Source organism: Mixophyes fleayi, chromosome 11 (genome assembly GCF_038048845.1).
Source record: "Mixophyes fleayi isolate aMixFle1 chromosome 11, aMixFle1.hap1, whole genome shotgun sequence".
In the NCBI taxonomy this organism is placed as follows: domain Eukaryota; kingdom Metazoa; phylum Chordata; class Amphibia; order Anura; family Limnodynastidae; genus Mixophyes; species Mixophyes fleayi.
This window is the reverse complement of record NC_134412.1, coordinates 12,451,368-12,473,106: the sequence shown is the minus strand read 5'-3', so window position 1 is coordinate 12,473,106 and position 21,739 is coordinate 12,451,368. Positions and strand designations below refer to the sequence as shown.

At 34.9% G+C, this 21,739-nt stretch overlaps 2 protein-coding genes across 2 annotated transcripts; both read left to right on the top strand.

Annotated features, from left to right (window-relative positions):
- The first annotated feature begins 7,183 nt into the window (after window positions 1-7,183).
- Window positions 7,184-8,221, top strand: LOC142107473 (formyl peptide receptor-related sequence 1-like). Its single transcript, XM_075190910.1, has one exon. The coding sequence runs from the start codon at window positions 7,205-7,207 to the stop codon at window positions 8,219-8,221; it is 1,017 nt and encodes a 338-aa protein (XP_075047011.1). The 5' UTR covers window positions 7,184-7,204.
- Window positions 8,222-17,308: 9,087 nt separating this feature from the next.
- On the top strand, window positions 17,309-21,739 carry LOC142107196 (formyl peptide receptor-related sequence 1-like). Its single transcript, XM_075190418.1, has 2 exons — window positions 17,309-17,371; window positions 20,319-21,739. Exon 2 carries the CDS (start codon window positions 20,332-20,334, stop codon window positions 21,304-21,306), a length of 975 nt encoding a protein of 324 aa, XP_075046519.1. The 5' UTR covers window positions 17,309-17,371; window positions 20,319-20,331; the 3' UTR covers window positions 21,307-21,739.

Here is a 21,739-nt window from a genome sequence, read left to right as displayed (position 1 = left end):
AAAAGTAATCATCCAGATATATCGATCTATATCGATATTTAAGTTATTAAAAGTCAACATTCTTAATCATTAAAAACACACAATTAAATATGATGTACACACAGCAATCTCAGGTTCCATATCTATCAATTTGTCTTGGGATCAGTCATATATATTGGTGTATGAGGTGGTTACAGGTAAGGCAGCAATAGTGGGCAACCTGTTCATGCCTCTCCAACAGGATTGATAATGTGTGCAGCCACATCCATTAAAATAGGAGCTGTGGTGTTTCCTGCCACAGAGGCAGGCAAGCTGAGACAGAGGACCATTTGGAGATGGATGTTAGGCACTCATTGGCTCAGGAGACAGCCAAATGAGGAGCTGTGGTGTGTCCTGCAGGAGGCAGGCAAGAGACATTGAAGACACAAAAGTGTTGCAGGTTGGAAGCAGACAGCTCCTCTGTTCCTCTAGAGTTAAATTGTGTTATAAGGAGCTCAGGAAAGTCCTGGATTACAGAGTTGCACCAGTTGGAGACAGGAGGCAGACCTGTCCCTCGATAGCTGGAGAACTGTCCCTCGTTAGCTGGAGAACTGTCGCTCGATAACTTGAGACCTGTCCCCTTACAAGGGACCACAGTGACTGAATGAGAAGGAATCTGACAATACAAGGGCTATGTTTTTGGGTGTACAGCCACTAAAGTAACTAGGTAATGAGCAAAGCTGCATACTTTATAGAGAGGGACCAAGAAAGGAAGCAGTGTCCCAATGACGGGTAGGTGTTTGTTGTTTTCTGGCAAGTGGTTAATTATGTATTGTGTTGCTGCAGCTAATTAAAGAACATTTCTGTAAAAATGTCCTAGTATTCCTGGTGGAGAATCTTATATTACACCTTGCAAACTTGCAAAAATATTAATATCTTTGACCATGTCTTAGATTTAACTAATAACAAGTCATACGCTGACATTTTATTCTGTGATATTTTTACTTTTTTTCTCTGTAGAACACACACACACACACACACACACACTTTGTAGGGTTTCTTCAGTTTTAATATCTCAATATCTAATCACCCCGTGAGTCACACCATTCAATTAGATTACAAACCCATGTGAGCATAACGCTATCACAATGAGCTGAAGAATAATAACTCTGAGTAAGATGTGATATTTAGCAGACGTAGATGACACAAAAGGATGTGTAATGAGGTGATTTCTTTGATGAGGATATAATCAGCAGCAGTAACAATATTTTAAGGTAGGAGACCAATAATATTCCATAGATAATCACTTTTTAGACCAATACTCTGAATATGCCTCTCACCAATATATGTTGAAATTATTCAAAAATCGACTGTTAGTTAACAAATTCTCTAACACATACATGCTTGAGACCAATATTAAGAAAACATATCTTAACATCATTTGAGTTTTTTTAAACTATTATGGAGCTCTCCTCTCATATTAGCCTTGCTTGCCAGAGAAGTGACCTGATGTCCATTTTTTTAAGCTGATTGGGAGCCATGCACAGCTTTATCAGAGTGCACCAGCTTCAATGTTATTTTCTCCACGACCACTCTCAGTGGATGTGTGAGCTGCTGTCTGGCTGCAGTTTCTCCATTGGACACTGAAGTCAGTCCAACACACAGCAAAAGGGAATATCAAGAGATTGGAATTAAGGAAGAAACATTTCCAAGAGACTAGTAACTTTAACATCTTTAACCAGCCATTATACGGCTATAACAAACTGTCTGTGAGATTTATGATCATCACAATAAGAGAAAACTTTGTCAACTTTAAATGTACTTGAATGTTTGCAGCGCTATAGAATTAGTGGCTCTATATAAATAGATGATGATGATTGTGAGGATAATGCAGTTGGAGTAACTAGGAGGACAAAAGCTATCAACAGCCTTATGGTGACAGTAGTATCTAAATGATTTATGTGACCTTCTTGCTTAACTGTATTTAAATATATTTTTCTGTCTTTGTTTTATCTTCCTTTTTGCAGCGCTTGAAAAGTTAAACATTTACTGAAGCTAAAAATAAGAAAACATCAAATTACCAAAAATATTACAACAAAACCATCAGACAATTTGGTCTATATTGACAAACTCAGTGGAATCACAATTTCTAAGGTAAGAAATAAAGGATAATAAAAAAACAAGGACATAAATAAAGTAAATATTAACTAAGTGCTTTTTATACCACAATGTGTATATAAAGTTAGCTATCGTAAGTGAGTGCCAAGTATAGCATTATTATTTTAGAGCATAAGCCATACACATAAGACAATATTCACATAATTAAATAATAGAAAAATGAATAAAACTGGACAAAAAAATACGTGAACAAACATACTTACTACTTCTACTTGTCCGGGAAACTCCCGAATTTAAGGGACTTCTCCCAAACTCCTGGATTGTAGATGACCCCTGCCGGTTCCTGACCTCTTCCCTACTGGAGTGAGTGGGACAAGGGTTATGTTGCTAGATGCTGCAAATTGCTATCACATGAATTGCATCACAACACCTACTGCACTGGCCACTTGTACCTCCACATCGTGATCTCCTGCAGGGGAGGTATACAACTCGTCAAGTATTGTACCAGATGCTAAATAAATGTTGTGCATACAGTAACTTCTCAATTACAATTTAATGCATGGAGCTACAAAAATAATGTTACTGTAGTATTAATGAGTATCATGAAAAATGTAATATATTTGTAAAATTATGTTTAAAACTAGTAAACCTGATAGAATATTGTATGATCACTGGGCAAGTTGGAAAGTATAGGTACAGTGTAAATTGTGCCAAAGTTACTAAAAATTACAGCTATTTGTAGTATGTAATACTTATAACAGGTTATCCTACTCAATTGTAATAACTTAGGGATAAGACACAATTTGGGACACTTTGTCCATTGAATTTTTTCTAGGTGTTAGAGAAATTGTACAAAATCTATGAAAAAAATTTCTTAAATATTTCCTCCATTTACACTTTAAAGGGAACATAAACTGCCTACAAAATAGTTAGGAAGGGAGCATCGGAAATAAAACATGGTGGAAGGAAACAAAGATACACAAAACACAAATGAATAGCAGCATATGTCCAAAAAAGTGATCTAGAAGTGCATTTCAATAGTTATAACTTTGCAAAGAAAATTAAACATACTGTAGTCATCAAACACACACTAATAATAATATTTTTATTATTATTATTATTTTTATTATCTTTGTTTAACAATTTTATCATTCATTTAAAATGTAAGAAGTGTTTACATTCTTTAGAGGACCTAATGTACACTCGGTCCAAGTATGGAAAAAAGGTTTGCGTCTGTACTTCTTATTAAAGGACCACTTAACAAAATGAGCCTGATTTAGAGTAGCATGTAGGTGTATTTGCATGATGTAAAGATGTATATTGGGGAACAATATGTTCACAACTTATATTCAAATTTAGGGTTGCATTTATCTTGAATTTGCACCACCATGAGCTTGAAGAGGCAGATCAGGGGTATTCATGTGCAAGTAATGTACAGTAAGGGTATACAGATGCAGGCTAATCGTGCCATTTGAGATGTATTTTATATTTAGCTACACAGATTTTGGGAGAGTGATGGTACATTTTCACCTACATATAATAAGGGGATACTACTAGTAATTCTGTTGTAAAATTCAATTTATATATTATATTGTTGCTAAGATGAAGAGTAGGCTGAGATAGCATAATCAGTGAAGAGGATGTTTTGTTTGAGATTTTATAAGGTAGGGGGCATGATCTAAAGTGAGGGCTGTGTTGAGTATTTTGTTGTTAAGTGTAAAAACTTTGAATTCTATCCCTGTCAGTATAAAGAGACATTTATGATATTGGTAAAGAAAGGATAACAGTAACACCTTGGAGTTACAACAAGGCTGACACAATACAGATTAATCATGTAACACACTTTAATAAAGTGATTAATGAAAAAACATTGAAATATACACTTTGATTATACATATATTCATTAACTTACTGAAATAAACTGGCTACAGGGTCAAAACTTCACTGAATTTAGTGTATTGGAAAAATAAACATTAATTTACCTACAACACATTATATTAACATATTTATATAACATACATCTTAGAATTGCTAATTAAATCAGTTTTATTTTAAAAAATATCTTAAAATTTTGTTCTTCAATATTTTTTAATAATTAACTGAATAATTGGGATACAGTATAAATAAATTAAGTTTATTTTTTTGAAATGTCTGTTCAGTGTAAGAAATATATATCATTTATTTTTTTAAGACATTAAACACTGTCTCTTGTTTTGATCTTTTAATTGTTGCCATTTAATTTTTGCTATTTTCTTACTTAGTAAAATATATATTTTCTACAGCTGATTTAAAGTAAAGGAGATTTGCATATTTTTAAAAATAATTAACTTTTCCCATGTCCGTATGTTCTGTAATTCCTGGGCTTATGTTTTTGCTATGTATGAAAATATTTTTTTTGCAGCAATATTTGCTTAGTGAAATGTGTCTTTTACTGCACCTCAGTTATGTACCTAGATGTCCACCAACATGGTGTTCTTTGCCGAGGAGCAGAAGTTTGCATCTGTCAGTGAGAGTTACTGGAGTGAAGGAATTCTTTGCTGAGTACAGCGTAGGCGCACCAATGGGCTGAGTTTACAGAGATGTACAAAAACATTTTATCTTGCTGAGTAACAGTATTAAAATGAGATAAAATGGTGAAGAATACATATTTTGTATAAACACTGGCAGTCTGCACGAGCTCTGAGATGATGGACATTGGGGGCTAGATTTACTAAGAATCGTGTTTGGTGGCGGTTTGAAACCGCCACTCATCGCCGGCGGTTTAGTGGTTCAAACCGCCGCATTTACTATAGGGCGACTTGAGGCTTCAATTTAAAATGACTGGCGATGTGTGGCGGATTGAAAAAGCTAAACCGCCGGCGGTTTTGTCCAAACCGCCGGCGGTTTGGATGAAACCGCCACAAAACCGCCACAAAACCGCCAGCCAAAAGACAGGACAGGACAGTTTTAATACCTGCTTCAGAATGGCTTGATAGCTTAAATATGCTGTTTGAACTATTTTGCCATTCAGAACATTAGAGAAAGTACCATTGACATTTAAATTATGTTGGCAATCATTATTTATTGATTAAGGGGCAAAATGAATAAAATATTATCTTATGAGGGAATAAAAATTTTTCATTATATAAAGGGGATAAAATTATTTAATTATTACATTATTTGGACAATATGTCATGACAAATTGTGCAACATAAATAATTATATCCACCATTAACAATCAGTTAATAATATTATATATTCACATTTTCTATAAAATATAATGCTATAACAGTGTCCCTTTAAAAAAAATATAAAAAAAAATTCTTTCATAAATTATTATTACATTTATTTTGTCCCTTTAGCAATAAATAATGATTTTCCAAATGATTAAAATATCAAAGATGCTTTCTCTTATGTTATGATTGACCAAATATCTGAAACAGCACACTGTTTGAACAATCTCGCTGCTCACAAGCAGCGCTTTCATTTTGGTCTATTGAATGGCGGTTTTCCGGCGGCTTTATAAACCCCCTAATAGTAAATCCGGCTGTTTGTATGTTGAACATTGTTGAAACCGTCATGGCGCCTTATACAGAGGCGGGTTTGAAAACATCATTTCTGGCCGTTTGGACGGCGGGTTTAGCGTTAGTAAATCCGGCGATGGCTAAACCGCCGCCAAACCCGCCGAAAGTCGGCGGGTTTACAAACACGCCTGTGAGTAAATCTAGCCCTGGGTCTTATATATAGTGGGGATCATTTTGCACTGTTTCCACAAAGTTAACATCCAACTTGATATGCCTTGGGCAGAACATGTAGCTGCAGGTGCAGGTGCAAAATTAGAAGTGATTTGCAGTGCGTATTTAAACCAACATGGGCTTATTGTTCCAATGTTGTATATATATTTAGATAAAGCAGTGCATTGCATTTATAGAATATGTCTAGCGGAATATAATGTTTTTTGTTTTTCGTTTTTTAAATTGTTGCTTTAAATAAAAGAGGATGCCGTTTACTATATTTTTTACAGAACATTTTATTAAAAATAATGATTTTTTTTTATGTTTATTAGTCATTTTCAAAGTGCTTGTTAAACTTATATTGTTGTATTTGTAGGGAAAAAGTCAACATGGAATATTATGGTTCAAATGAGACCTTAGTTAATTGGACACTGAATTTTGAATACAAGTAAGTTCATTTATTTATGTATCTATAACCATTTTTCTTTGTACAAATATTAGACACTAGTTAAAAATGATGGAAAAAAATAAGAGTAAGATCATGTTGGACCCTTTTTTGCTAACGGTTAAATTCCACACATCATTTTTCCCACAAATGTGGAATCAACTATGTTGTCAAAGAAATTTTTTAATGTTCATGTTGTCCTTTCCTTAAGTGCTCAATAACAGGGGCAGACCTTATTGCACCTAATTTGACTTTACCCTCAGTTTGTCAGATGGCTGCTCAGCTATAAAATGTTTAATGTGGCAAAATTGAGAAATACTGTTCATGGGACCAGAGTTATGAGCATGAATATCTGATCCATCAAAGTTACCAACATGAAGAATAGCGTGGCATCTTGTTTGCTGACTTTGTAGATGTTGACGTCATATTACCTCTGTCCTGCTCGCTTTTCAATTGTTTTCTCTGTGACGGGCAGTTTGCTGAGGAGTCAGATTTGCATAGCGATGACGATCACATTCACTTTTCTCTTCTAGAAAAGATAAAAGACCAAACAGGTGTTAGCTGTCCTATAAGATCATCAGTAGGGATTTTTCTGGTCAAGTTATCATACTGAAAGATTTTTTAAAATAAATTTAATTCCTCTCACCAAAGCTGTATCTTCAGAAGCATATTTTTTTTCAGACTGCTTGATGTCCTACTCAATCTGTTTCTTCCCTCCTCTTTGTAACAAACATCAAGGAGGAACTATCAAAGAAAGAATACATAGATTAATGGAGAGATGGAAAAGAACAAAATAAGATCTTTAAAGTGATGGGTAAACAATATGCAACATGTAAATAATGGAAAGTAAGAATGTTTGGGTTACTTTGATAGAATGATACTTTTTAACTTTAAGTCAAACACAGAACACACTGAATAATTAATAATACCATTGTTTGTTCTCAATTGTGCTTTCAGGGGACTCTTCAATATGAACATTAATCTCTCAGACAATCAGTCCATCTGTAATTGTACTCGAGAAGATGAATACCACAGAGACAACAGGATTGACATAATTCTCACATTGACATACATTATCTACAGTATCACTTCTGTTTTGGGAATTACAGGGAACGGTTTAGTTATCTGGATTGCTGGATTTAAGATGAAGACGATCAGTGCTGTGTGGTTCCTAAACCTGGCCATAGCTGACTTCATATGCTGCATGTCTATCCCTTTGTTATTTTTGGGTTTAGCAAGACTAGACATTATTTTTTCGGCGGTTATCATTATTATAATGACTATATCCTCGTCTATTAGTGTCTGTTTTTTAACCGCCATGAGTATTGACCGCTGTGTATCAGTAATGTGGCCATTTTGGTCTAAAACTTATAGAACACCCAAATGTATCCGCATCATTTCAGCAATAATTTGGGTAGTGAGTTTTATCTTAACTGTTCTTGCACTGTTTCTTTATATTGCTGTTTTGAACTCCTCTTTCAAATATAGAATCATCAGTTTTTTTACCATGTTTATTGTCCCTTTCACCACCATACTAATATGTTATTATATCATTTTTTTAAAACTTAGAAAAGCTAAAAGACCAAACAGGTCTCAGCGACCCTATAGGATCATCACTGCAATTGTGATCTGTTTCTTTATCTGTTGGTTTCCATATAACATTATTCCATTTATACCAATATCTGATACATTGTGGGTAACTCTGTTAATATTTACATTTTCTGTCTGGCTGGCTTTCTTCAATAGTTGCATTAATCCCATTCTCTATGTCTTCATATGCCAAGATTTCAAAGAGAATTTAATAAATTCATTACCACCCAGGCTTAGAAGAGCAATAGATAAGTGTTCTAATCAGAGTTGTAGAGGAAGAGAGAATGACATTGAAGCTACAGACAATATGCGGGAGATTCAATTAAAAAAAAATTGCCTCCACAATTGTCCACTGAGAAACTCAGAGACGGTGTCCGGAGGTGTGCAGACAAATTGAGTGGATATTCCTTTCCCTAATAGGCAGCAATTGGTGTGGTGTTGTCCGGCAGGACAACACTTTGAAATGAATCTCCCCCTATGGATGTTTGAAATAAGTCCACCTCACTTTGATGTTCTCAATTCACTAATGCAAATTAAAGTAAACTAAATCCCTAAATATATATTATTATATAGTATATAAGAGTGAGCTTTACTGTATTTTTTTCCTTGGCTGTTGGAACAACTCAAGTTAAACGGAAACTCATTTAAAAGCTGCTCACTGCAACTTCCCTATTTTTGTTTTTGTCCATCCCACTTCCCTAGCATCTGATTATTTGGAACAAATAGATTGCTCTATTACTGCTAACATTTTATCTTCTTTACACACAGTCTTTCTTCATGTATTATGCCTATAATTGTGAGGATTTGAGTATTAACAGGATTATAACATTTTACTTCTTAACATGATTTTAGTTGTATCTCTAGTTGTCATGATGTACATTGAGCTATATATAAACTTATAATTTCAGAAGTTAATATGATGCACATTGAACTATTTATAATATCAAAGTACCTTAAATTACATTTGCTGCAGAAAAGTATTGATACTCACATAAGGATTAATGTAATTTAAAAACAGTTAAGCTTTTATGATATATCAACATCTGACTGGAAGAGAACTATGCCCAAAAGAGCCTAAATTCTAATTTGGTAAAGTACAATACATATAGTAAGAAACAAGTAGAAGTAGTAAGTGCATATTACAGTGTACACCTAATAGTTCAGCACTTAACTGTTTATCAAGCAAGTAAGTTACTGTGTAAAAATAAATATAATTTAGAGACAGATTAAAAGCATAAGGTTGTACTTTACATACTAATCATAAGTGTCATAAAAATATAAGAGATATATTGGACTATTTTGGATCTAGAAAAAATAAATATTTTATTTTATATATTTTAAAAAATTGATGGACATGGTATTGTGGTGTTTTTGTTTATTCAATTAAAATGTACATTAAAATTGTGTGTCTTATTTATTTTTACTTGTTTGGTATAATGGGCAGAGATGTTAAGAACCCCTCTCCATTCTCCAATAAACTGGGGCAAAGGGTTGGAAAAGACCCAATGTTGATAATTATCCCAAACCACGGATCAGGTTAATCGGAAAGAGCCTATATGTGTCTCTGTTACTGAAATGGTGTTGATAGTCTTGACACACATGGTGAGGGGACTGTCCTTTAACACAAGTCTTTGTTTACACCATGAGCGTTGGCTCCATCTGCTTTAGGTAAATCCAGCCCCTGGCTATTCAGAGCAGGGCTGGTGCCTCTATGGCTCCCCATTCCAGAAGCTACCAGAAATGCATTGAAAAAAATTGCAGCATTTCTTAACCCGCTGGGCTATGTGGGCTGGGTTAAATACATATATAGACAATTATACTGAATAAATAAATATATTTACTTTTCAGATCTTCACCAACCCTTGTCCATCATTTTAATAAAATTTATAAAAAACAACATATGTCTTGTGTCTTAAAGTGAAGATCCAATGTAGTACATACAGATTATGTCATTAGCACTTTACAATGCTTAGGTCAACGAGGCCAGTTCTTGAACAAGGTGCGCGTAGGGTGAAAACTACCTTTGGCCCCACCCTCACCAGGATAAAAACAAAAACAATTTATTTGATCCTGTTACTAAAAATATGTCCCTACTTATCTGCCACAGTAGATGAGTTTGTGTATGAAAATTCAGCCTTAAATAAATGCAATTATATTTATCTGTATGTATATTTATATGAGGACATTTGTGTTATAAAAAGTGGAAAACATTGCTGGCATAAATATCTTTATCTGTGTAATGTACATGTATATATTTCTGTTATAAATATAAATAAATATACATGTACAGTAACATTTTATTAGTCTTCTATGTAACCATTGGATATTTTTCTCTATATCTTAGATTCCATAGTTTTTATTAGGCTCTATGAGTTGTGATCTATATTATTATTAGAACCAAAGTTAAATAAATTAGTAGTTTAAAATAATAACAATATTGCAGACGTAAAACCTTTCAGTTTAACATAAATGATTAATGCTACTTATACTTACCCACTTCGACCACTGTGTGAAAGTATAAGAAGCGTTAATGGAACATTGGTATATACGGTGGAATGCCATACCGCAACTTCTCTTACTGTGTCCATTACATAGTTACATAGTTGATGAGGTTGAAGAAAGACATCAGTCCATCAAGTTCAACCTATTATGGATCTCCTGCGATCCCTGACACTTTCTTCCCTTGCATCTATGCTTCTTTTTATGCATGCCAATACTTTATTTGCCCTTGCAGTTGCTGCTTGACATTGAGCACTATCGGTGGCTAAGTGGTTAGCACTTCTGCCTCATAGCACTGGGGTCATGAGTTCGATTCACGTCCTTAACTGTGTGGATTTGTATGTTCTCCCCATGTTTGCGTGGATTTCCTCCAGGTGCTCCTGTTTCCTCCCACACTCCAAAAACATACTAGTAGGTCAGTTGTCAAATTGACCCTTGTCTGTGTGTTTGTTAGGGAATTAAGACTGTAAGTTCCAATGGGGCAGGGACTGATGTGAGTTAGTTCTCTGTACAGTGCTGTGAAATTAGTGGCGCTATATGAATAAACGGTGGGGATGATGATGATGATGATTGCTAAACCTACTTTTTATGAGCACTCCTGTGGTGAAATGAGGTATTAATATAACCCTAATCATCTTCTTCCTCGTTTCCCACAAAACGTGGATTATAGTTTAGTGCCTCTGCAAAAATGGAAACTTTGCTCTCTAAACCATCACCAAGGTCATTAATAGATATATTAAAAAGGAGTGGCCCCAGCATGGAACCTTGAGGTACTCCACTTAAAACTTTTGACCTATTAGAAAATGTTCTATTTATCCCAACTCTATGTTCCCTATTCTCTAACCAGTTTTTGACCCTAGTACAAATGTTGCTTCCTAGACCCAGTTCCCTTATTTTGTAAATTAACCTCTCGTGTGGCCAAAGGCCTTTGCAAAATCTAAGTCCACATCTACTGTACTACTATGGTCTAAGTCCCCACTAACTACCTCCTAGAAACTAATTAGATTAGTTTGACATGTCCTATTCCTTACAAATCCATGCCGATTCCCACTAATAATCTTATTGCGCACCAAGTAATCCTGAATACTATCCCTTACAATACCAGTAGTTTCCACACTATTGATGTCAGGGTTACAGGTCTATAATTCCCTGGCTGTAATCTCGTCCCCTTTTTAAACAACTGCACCACATTTGCTATTCGCCAATCCCTTGGTACTGAGCCTGATGAGATTGAATCTATGAAAATTAAGAATAGCAGTCTAGCTATAAAACTATAAAATTCCATTAATTTACATTCCCATTACATTTGTCATACCGCCATTTCTAAATTTCCACTTCGACCACTGCTTGTACACAATCTAAAATTTAAGAAAACTATTGAAACTCTTCCCTCAACCTCCAAAAAGCAATGAAATTACAACTATTAAGAAAACAACCTTAATGAATGTATTTCTTGCGCATTAACAGGCATTGTGTGCCAAAACATGTGTTTATCTGCAGACTCAGCGCTATCATGGAGTGAGATTTCTGTTACTCACAAAATGGTGGAGCTGCTAATTCACAGGTTTGTGTGTTTACTGGAATAAACAGATGCAGTCTATTTAACTGGAACAGTCCCCACATCTATAAAAATGGAATAAAGGAGATTATTTAAAAGAGCTAATTATTTAATAAAACAAAAAGATAAGTTAGCAACAGAAGCAGGTAACACATTAATATGAAGCATTTTATTTACCATGTATATCATCTCAAAGTTATCTTTGTGAAGTAAACAATTTTTTACCTTGAGTTTGTTTGTAAGTACAGATAACTGAGAGAACGTATGAATGAATGGTTTGTCTATATTAATAAAACTGTATCGTTAAGTTGATGATAGATTGGTATTTATTTAGTAATTAACGCGTAACGGTAGGTTACTTGACGTGAAAGTCAATAAATATGTAATATTTGGATGCTATAGGACCTGGTCAAATACAGAACTTGCATGAGTTGGTTCTTAATGGTTCTTAATATGTTGCTTTGTAAAGTGTATATATAAAATAAGGTCTTGGCATCGGCAAAAAGGGAGTAGAAATTCTGCTTTGACGATCTGTCATACAGACTTTTTATGGGAAATATAAATTCTTTAAAATACTCATTTGTTGAAACACAAATTAATCAGATGATAAATGTAATCATGCAGATATTTAAGTTATTAAAATGCAACTTTCTTAATCATTAAAAACACACATTTATATATGATATACACACAACAAACTCAGGTTCCAAATCTATCAATTAGTCTAGGGATTAGTCATATATATATATTGGTGTATGAGGTGGCTGCAGATAAGGCAGCAATAGTGGGCAACCTGTTCATGCCTCTCCAACAGGATTGGTAAGATGTGCAGCCACATCCATTAAAATAGAAGCTGTGGTGTTTCCTGCCACAGAGGCAGGCAGGCAGAGACAGAAGACCAATTGGAGATGGATGTTAGGCACTCATTTGCTCAGGAGACAGCCAAATCAGGAGCTGTGGTGTGTCCTGCAGGAGGCATCAAGAGACATTGAAGACACAAAAGTGCTGCAGGTTGGAAGCAGATAGCTGGTCTGTTCCTCTAGAGTTAAATTGTGTTAGAAGGAGCTCAGGAAAGTCCTGGATTACAGAGTTGCTAGACTACTACATTCACCAGTTGGAGACAGGAGGCAGACCTGTCCCTCAACAGCTGGAGACCTGTCCCCCGATAGCTAGTAACCTTACAAGGGACCACAGTGACTGAATGAGAAGGAATCTAACAATACAAGGGCTGCGTGTTTGGGTGTACAGCCACTGAGGTAACTAGGAGAGAAGCTGCACACTTAATAGAGAGGAACCAAGAAAGGAAGCAGTGTCCCAATGGGGGCAAGGCGTTTATTGCTTTTCTGCAAGTGCTTAATTATGTATTGTGTTGCTGCAGCTAATTACAGAACATTTATGTTAAAAATTCTGAGTTTTCCTGCTGGAGAAGCTTATATTACACCTGGCAAAAATACTAAAATCCTTGACCATTTCTTAGATTTACCTCTTAACAAGCCGTTCGCTGACATTTTATTCTGTGATATTTCTACTTTTTTCTCTGCAGAACACACACACAGACAGACACACAGACACACAGACACACATACACACACACACACTTTGTAGGGTTTCTTCAGTTTTAATATCTCCATATCTAATCACCCCGTGAGTCACACCATAAGATTACAAACCCATGTGAGCATAACGTTATCACAATGAGCTGAAGAATAGCAGCTCTGAGTAAGAAGTGTTATTTAGCAGACGTAGATGACACAAAAGGATGTGTAATGAAGGGATTTCTTCGATGAGGATATAATCAGCAGCAGTAACAATATTTTATGGTAGGAGACCAATAATATTCCATAGATAATCACTTTTTAGACCAAAAATTGACTGTTAGTTAACAAATTCTCTAACACATACATGCTTTGAGACCAATATTAAAAAAACATATCTTAACATTTTTTGAATTTTTTACACTATTGTGGAGCTGATGAATCAGCACTTCTCTCATATTAGCCTTACTTGTCTGAGAATTGACCTGATGTCCATTTTTTAAGCTGATTGGGATCCGTGCACAGTTTTATCAGAGTGCACCAGCTTCAATGTTATTTTCTCCACGACTACTCTCAGTGGATGTGTGAGGTGCGGTTTCTCCATCGGACACTACTTCTACTTGTCCGGGAAACTCTTGAATTTAAAGAACTTCTCCCGAACTCCTGGATTGTAGATCACCCTGCCGGTTGAACCTCCACATCGTGATCTCCTGCAGGGGAGGTCTACAAATCGTCAAGTATTGTACCAGATGCTAAATAAATTTTGTGCATACAATAATTTCTCAATTACAATTTAATGCATGGAGCTACAGAAATAATGATACTGTAATGTTACTGTAGTATTAATGAGTATCATGATAAATGTAATATATTTGTAAAATTATGTTTAAAACTAGTAAACCTTATAGAATATTGTATGATCACTGGGCAAGTTGGAAAGTATAGGTTCAGTGCAAATTGTGACAAAGTTACTAAAAATTACAGCTATTTGTAGTATGTAATACTTATAAAAGGTTATCCTACTCAATTGTAATAACATAGGGATAAGACACAATATGGGACAATTTGGGACACTTTGTTCATTTAATTTTTATAGGTGTTAGAGAAATTGTACAAAATCTAAGGAAAAAATGTTGCTTAAATATTTCCTCAATTTACACTTTAAAGGGAACATAAACTGCTTACAAAATAGTTAGGAAGGAAGCATTGGAAATAAAACATGGTGGGAGGAAGCAAGGATACACAAGACACAAATGAATAGCAGCATATGTCCTAATAAGTGATCTAGAAGTGTATTTCAATAGTCATAACTTTGCAAAGAAAATGAAAGATACTGCAGTCATCAAACAGACACTAATAATAATAATAATTATTATTATTTATTTATTTTTTATTATTTTTGTTTAACAATTTTATCATTCATTTAAAATGTAAGAAGTGTTTACACTCTTTAGAAGACCTAAACTCTGTCGGCCCAAGTATGGTAAAAAGGTTTGTGTCTGTACGTTTTATTAAAGGACCACTTAACAAAATGAGCCTGATTTAGAATAGCATGTAAGTGGATTTGCATGATGTAAAGATGTATATTGGGGAACAATATGTTCACAACCTGCATTTCAATTTAGCATTGCATTTATCTTGAACTTGCATCACCATGAGCTTGGAGAGGCAGATCTGGGGTATTCATGTGCAAGTAATGTACAGTAAGTGTATACAGATACAGGTTAATCATGCGGTTTGAGATGTATCTTATATTTAGCTACACAGATTTTGGGATGGTACATTTTCACCTACATAAAATAAGGGGAATCTACCAGTAATTCTGTTGTAAAATGCAATTTTTATTTTACATACTTGCTAAGATAAAGAGTAGGCTGGTGTAGTATAATCAGTGAAGACAATGATTTGGGGAAGATTTTACAAAATAGGGGGCATGATCTAAAGTGAGGGCTGTGTTGAGTATTTTGTTGTTAAGTGTGAAAAGTTTGAATTGTATCCCTGTCGGTATAAAGAGACAGTCACGATATTGGTAAAGAAAGGAAAACAGAAACACCTTGGAGTTACAACAAGGTTGCAACAATACAGATTAGTTATGTAACACACTTTAATAAAGTGTTTAATGAAAATACATTCAAATACACATTTTGTGCATACATATATTCATTTACCTACTGAAATAAACTGGCCACAGAGTCAAAACCTCACTGAATTTAGTGTATTGCAAAAATAAAATAAACTATAATTTACCCACAACACATTATATTAACATTTTATATAACATACATTTTATAATTGCTAATTAAATCTGTTTTATTTTTAAAAATATCTTACAATTTTGTTCTTCAATATTTTTTAATAATTAACTGTGAATAATTGGGATGCAGTAGAAATAAATTACAGTTTTATTTCTGAAACATCTGCTCTGTGTAAGAAATAATTATATATGGTTTTATGTAGAGATGTTCAGGATCGGTTTTCTCAAAACCGAGCCCTCCCGAACTTAGGGGATGCGAGTCGGCTAGGTATCTCCGCGCATCCTCGAATCTGAATCGAGGCAAAACGTCATTGTTGCATTGTCGGATCTCGCGGGTTTTGGATTCCTTAAGTACCTCCCTCCCCAGGAGATCCAGCGACCATTGCTCACACAGAAACAGGGGTAGCATTGTTCTTGTCACTTGCCAAAAATTGACTGGAAATGATTGTAAGTGAATGTTATTAAGGTTAATAATAATGTAGAGATTAAAAAAGAGCAAATTATGTGATTTTAGCAAAAGAAAATAGGGATTTTAGAAAAAAAAATTAGGAACCAAAACCAAAACCAAAACACACGAGGTCGGTTTTGCCAAAACCAAAAAATAAACACAAAGTTAATCCAGATCCAAATCCAAAATAAAAACCAAAACACGGGGTCATTGAACATCTCTAGTTTTATGACATTAAATTTTGTATCATGCCTTGATGTTTAAATTGTTTCTGTTTAATTTTTGGTATTTTCTTCCTTGTAAAAATATTTATTTTCTACAACTGATTTAAAGTGAAAGAAATTATTTGTATATTTTTAAAAATAATTAACTGTTCCCACGTTCGTGTGTTCTGTAATTCCTGGGCTTATGTTTTTGCTCTGTATGAAAAGTAATTTTCTGCAGCAATATTTGCTTAATGAAATGTGTCTTTCACTGCACCTCAGTTATGAAATTGAAAGTGGCCAAGGAGCAGCACAAGATCTGCTTTGGTGACATCACGCTTCTTGATTTGTGCTGGTGTACCTAGATGTCCACCAACATGGTGTCCTTTGCCGAGGAGCAGAAATTTGCACCAGTCAGTTAGAGTTGCTGGAGTGAAGGAATTCTTTGCTGAGTACAGCGTAGGCGCACCAATGGGCTGAGTTTACAGAGAAGTGCAAAAACATTTTGCAGAGTAATATTATTAAAATGAGATAAAATGGTGAAGAATACATATTTTGTAGGGGCATTTCATGCATAAACACTGGCATTCTGCACTAGCTCTGATATGATGGACATTGAGTCTTATTTTTAATGTGGATCATTTTGCACTATTTCCACAAAGTTAACATCCAACTTGATATGCCCTGGGCAGAACATGTAGGTGCAGGGGTGCAAAATTAGAAGTGATTTGCAGTGCGCATTTAAACCAACATAGGCTTATTGTTCCAATGTTTTATATATATTTAGATAAAGCAGTGCATTGCATTTATAGAATATGTCTAGCGGAACACAATGTTTGTGGTTTTTCTTTTCTTAAATTGTTGCTTTAAATAAAAGAGGATGCCGTTTACTCTATTTTTTACAGAACCTTTTTTTTATGTTTATTAGTCATTTTCAAACTGCTTGTTAAACTTATATTGTTGTATTTGTAGGGAAAAAGTCAACATGGAATATGATTATTATGATTCAAATGAGACACTATTTAATTGGACATCGAATTTTGACTCCAAGTAAGTTCATTTATTTATGCATCTATAGCGCTTTCACTTTGTACAAATATTAGACACTAGTTAAAAGCCGGTCAAAATAACGGAAAAAAATAAGAGTAAGATCATGTTGGACCCTTTTTTGGTAACGGTTAAATTCCACACATCATTTATCCCACAAATGTGGAATCAACTATGTTGTCAAAGAAATTTTTTAATGTTCATGCTGTCCTTTCATTAAGTGCTCAATAACAGGGGCAGACCTTATTGCACCTAATTTGACTTTACCCATAGTTTGTCAGATGGCTGCTAAGCTACAAAATGCATAGCATGGCAAAATTCACAAATACTGTTCATGGGACCACAGTTATGAGCATGAATATCTGATTCATCAAAGTTACCAACATCAAGAATAGCGCGGCATCTTGTTTGCTGATTTTGTAGATGTTGATGTGATATTACCTCTGTCCTGCTCGCTTTTCAATTGTTTTCTCTGTGACAGGTAATTTGACTTCTAGGTGGTAACGCAGTAACACTTTGTTGCTAAAATTAATAAGTATATTCCTACTAATTTAACACTAAGTGCAAATAAAACAAAAGGATAGAAAATCAAGTCAATTTAAAGTAGCAACGGTCGTTATAAATGGTAACTGCCACACAAGAAACCAAAATAAACCTAAAATAAGCCAAAGAAATTAGGAAAATCTAGTCAGTAGATACAGTCAAGTACACTAAAGTGTCATTTCCAGACTTTTAACCACATTTGTTTGTGTGTTTTATGTGTGTATTTATAAAGGTGAGGAGCAGCTGTAGCCGTTTATAGTTATAGATATTCAGGTTCTATGTATAACAGGACAATGGTTTTCACCCACTCCATTTAGTACAGAGGTGGAAATAAGCATTAATCTCAGTTCACCAGCAGATTGTTGTACTGATTTTTTTTTTAGAAAATGCAATCATACATCTTTGATTATGGGTTGAAACAAAAAGTGATTTAAAAAGATATTGTAAAAGAAAAACAGACCTCTGCAAACCTGGTTTTCAAATACCAAAGATTATTTACGAACTACAAAAGCGGAAAAACCTCAGTGGAAATGATCTTTTGTGACATCAGCTGCCTACTTTGGAGTTTTGCAGAGAAGCGCATGGATCAGCTAGTCCTTTTCTAACCAAAAAAAACCCCAGAATTGTCCAACGACTCAGAGATGCTGGAGATTGGGTTGTGGGAAAAAAGTGAATTTCAGGAGCACTTAAATCCATTTAACAAAAATCTTTACACACGAAATTATAACAAATAATAAACTGTCCTGAGTTCCTCTCAGTAGTTGAGGCTAAACCAAGCAGTATTTTAGAAGAAAAAATGGCTAAAGCAACTTAACCTGTTTTCAATCTCCAAAACTAATATAGATTTTACTAACAACCCTCTAGATCAGACGCGGGCTGGCCGCTTTCAGCCCGGGGGGCGCACAGGCAGCCGCATCACATGACAAGCGATGCGGGCGCGTCATAATGACGCGGCCGCATCCACGTGGGGGGGATGGGGGGGGGGCGGTTGGCCCAAACAGCCGTTAGACTAAGTGGCCGGGGGCCCGCTGCCCCCCTGCCCAGCCCGCCCCTGCTCTAGATCAAAAGTTAGTTTTCGTTTATAAAATCATGTTTTTGAAAAATACATGTGGCCGTAAAACTGTGTTTGCGATCCCTTGGATTGTGGCAATGTCTTTCTTCAGGCCCTGTTGGTATTGGGAGAGGCATTATCCTTGTCTCTACCAGCTCACACTATGTACTAATTACTATCTGTGTGTCGGTGATTCCCAAACCTAAAATGATCCTGAATGTCCTAAGAATTACAGAACTGTTAGCATTTTAAACACAAATCTAAGAAATACATTCAGAATAGGGACATCTGCCTCGCTATGGTTTTATACCCATTAATAAATGGGGTCCAAGTGGGATTTGTATGGTGCTACCATGCTGCCCACAATGATTGAAATGTTAATAACTTTATCTATGTTGTTCATCATCAATATATCCCTCAAGGTCGAAGCTTTGTTTGCTATAAAATGGTCTTCCCTGTTTAAAATTGTGAGAAATTCTTCTTTTCTCCATTTTTCTATATCTGCAACATGTAAAGTGAAATATTATTATATTTAAAGCTTGAAAGCACAATTGAATTACCCATTACTAATTGAACAATTGATATGTTAGGATCGCTAACTATCCTGGTAATGTTTATTGTATAGGGATGGTGGTTTTGCCCTGATTATACTCCATTGTCCTTCAATACATGGTATACATACATTGATTGGTAACTGAAATTGGGGGTTGTAAAACCCATTTTGACATAGTTCAGAGATGATTGAAAGATTTTTATAGTAATAAATCTGCAATTAGTTGAAACTATTTAGTACAAAGGTCTGATCACTTGTTGTACTTTGTAATTTGTTAGAAAACTAGTGCTGTGTTTGCCAGGTTGGCTGTGTGGTAGATGTGTGTATGTTTGTGTGTATTGGGTATATGATTTCCTGGTTTCCTATTCTGTTGTACCATTGTGCATTGTGCTTCATGGATCCCAAGTTATTTAAGATATCCTTAGTGATTTTTCTGGTCATGTAATTATACTGAAAGATTTATTAAAAATAAATGTAATTCCTCTCACCAAAGCTATAGCTCCAGAAGCGTATTTATTTTCACACTGCTTGAAGTCCTACACAATCTGTTTCTTCCCTCTGCTTTGTAACTAATATTAGAGTGAAACTATGAACAAAAGAAACAATACTCAGATTAAAGGAGAGACAGAAAAGGACAAAATAAGAGTTTTACAGTGATAGGTAAACAATATGCAACATGTAAATAATGGAAAGTAAGAATATTTGGGTTACTTTGCTATCATGATATTTTTTCACTTTAAGTCAAACACAGAACACACTGAGTAATTATTAATACCATTGTTTGTTCTCAAATCTGCTTTCAGGGAAAAATCCAATATGGGTTATAATTCCCCATACTATTCAGCCGACTGTTATTGGAGTATATATGATGAAGACGACAGTGTCTACATGGTTAACATATTTTTCACATTGGCAAACATTTTGTACAGTATCAATTTTGTTTTGGGAATTCCAGGGAACGGTTTAGTTATCTGGATTGCTGGATTCAAGATGAAGACGATCAGTGCTGTGTGGTTCCTAAACCTGGCCATAGCTGACTTCATATTCTGCATGTCTATTCCTTTGTTACATTTGAGTTATAAAGAGTTAGGCATTTTTTATGAGGTTATTAATATTATATTGTCTATAACCATGTGTACTAGTGTCTGTTTTTTGACTGCCATGAGTATTGACCGCTGTGTATCAGTAATGTGGCCAATTTGGTCCCAAACTCATAGAACACACAAATGTATCCGCATCATTTCAACAATTATTTGGGTAGTGGGTCTTATCTTAACTGCTCCTGATCTGTTTATTGACGACATGTATAGAGAGTGTATTATCAACTCCACTTATAAATTGAAAATCATTAGATTTGTTGGCTTGTTTGTAATTCCTTTCACCGCCATACTAATGTGTTATTATATAATTTTTTTAAAACTGAGAACAGTTAAAAGACCAAACAGGTCTCAGCGACCCTATAAGATCATCACTGCAGTTGTGATCTGTTTCTTTATCTGTTGGTTTCCATATTACATTAGTCCATTTTTACCAAAATCTGATTTACCATCTTGGGCAATTGTTTTAATATATCAACTTGCTGAAAATCTGGCTTCATTTAACAGCTGCATTAATCCCATTCTCTATGTCTTCATATGCCAAGATTTCAAAGAAAATTTAATAAATTCATTACCCCCCAGGCTTAGAAGAGCAATAAATAAGTGTTCTATTCAGACTTGTAGAGGAAGAGAGAATGACATTGAAGCTACAGACAATATGAGAGAGATTCGATTCAATGTGATTTGCCTCTGAAATAGTCCACGGAGACACACCAAGGCAATGTCCAGCCTGAATTCTCAGCTTATTTTTCCTAGCTCCCCATAGAGGTGTCCAGATAAATTGATCGGATATCCCTTTCCATAATAGACAGCAATGTGTGTGGTGATGTGCGGCAGCAGAATGCTTTGAAATAAATGCCCCCCTATGGATATTTGAAATAAGTGTTCTATCTCACTTTGATGTTCTCTGTTCACTAATACAAATTAAAGTAATACGAAATCCCTAAAGATATATTGTTATATTGTACATAAGAGTGAGCTTTACTGTATTGTTTTCCATGAATGTTGGAACAACTCAAGTTAAACAGATAATCATTTAAAAGCTGCTCACTGCAACTTCTGTATTTTTGTGAAAGTCCATCCCACTTCCCTAGCATCTGATTATATTACTGCTAACACTTTATCAT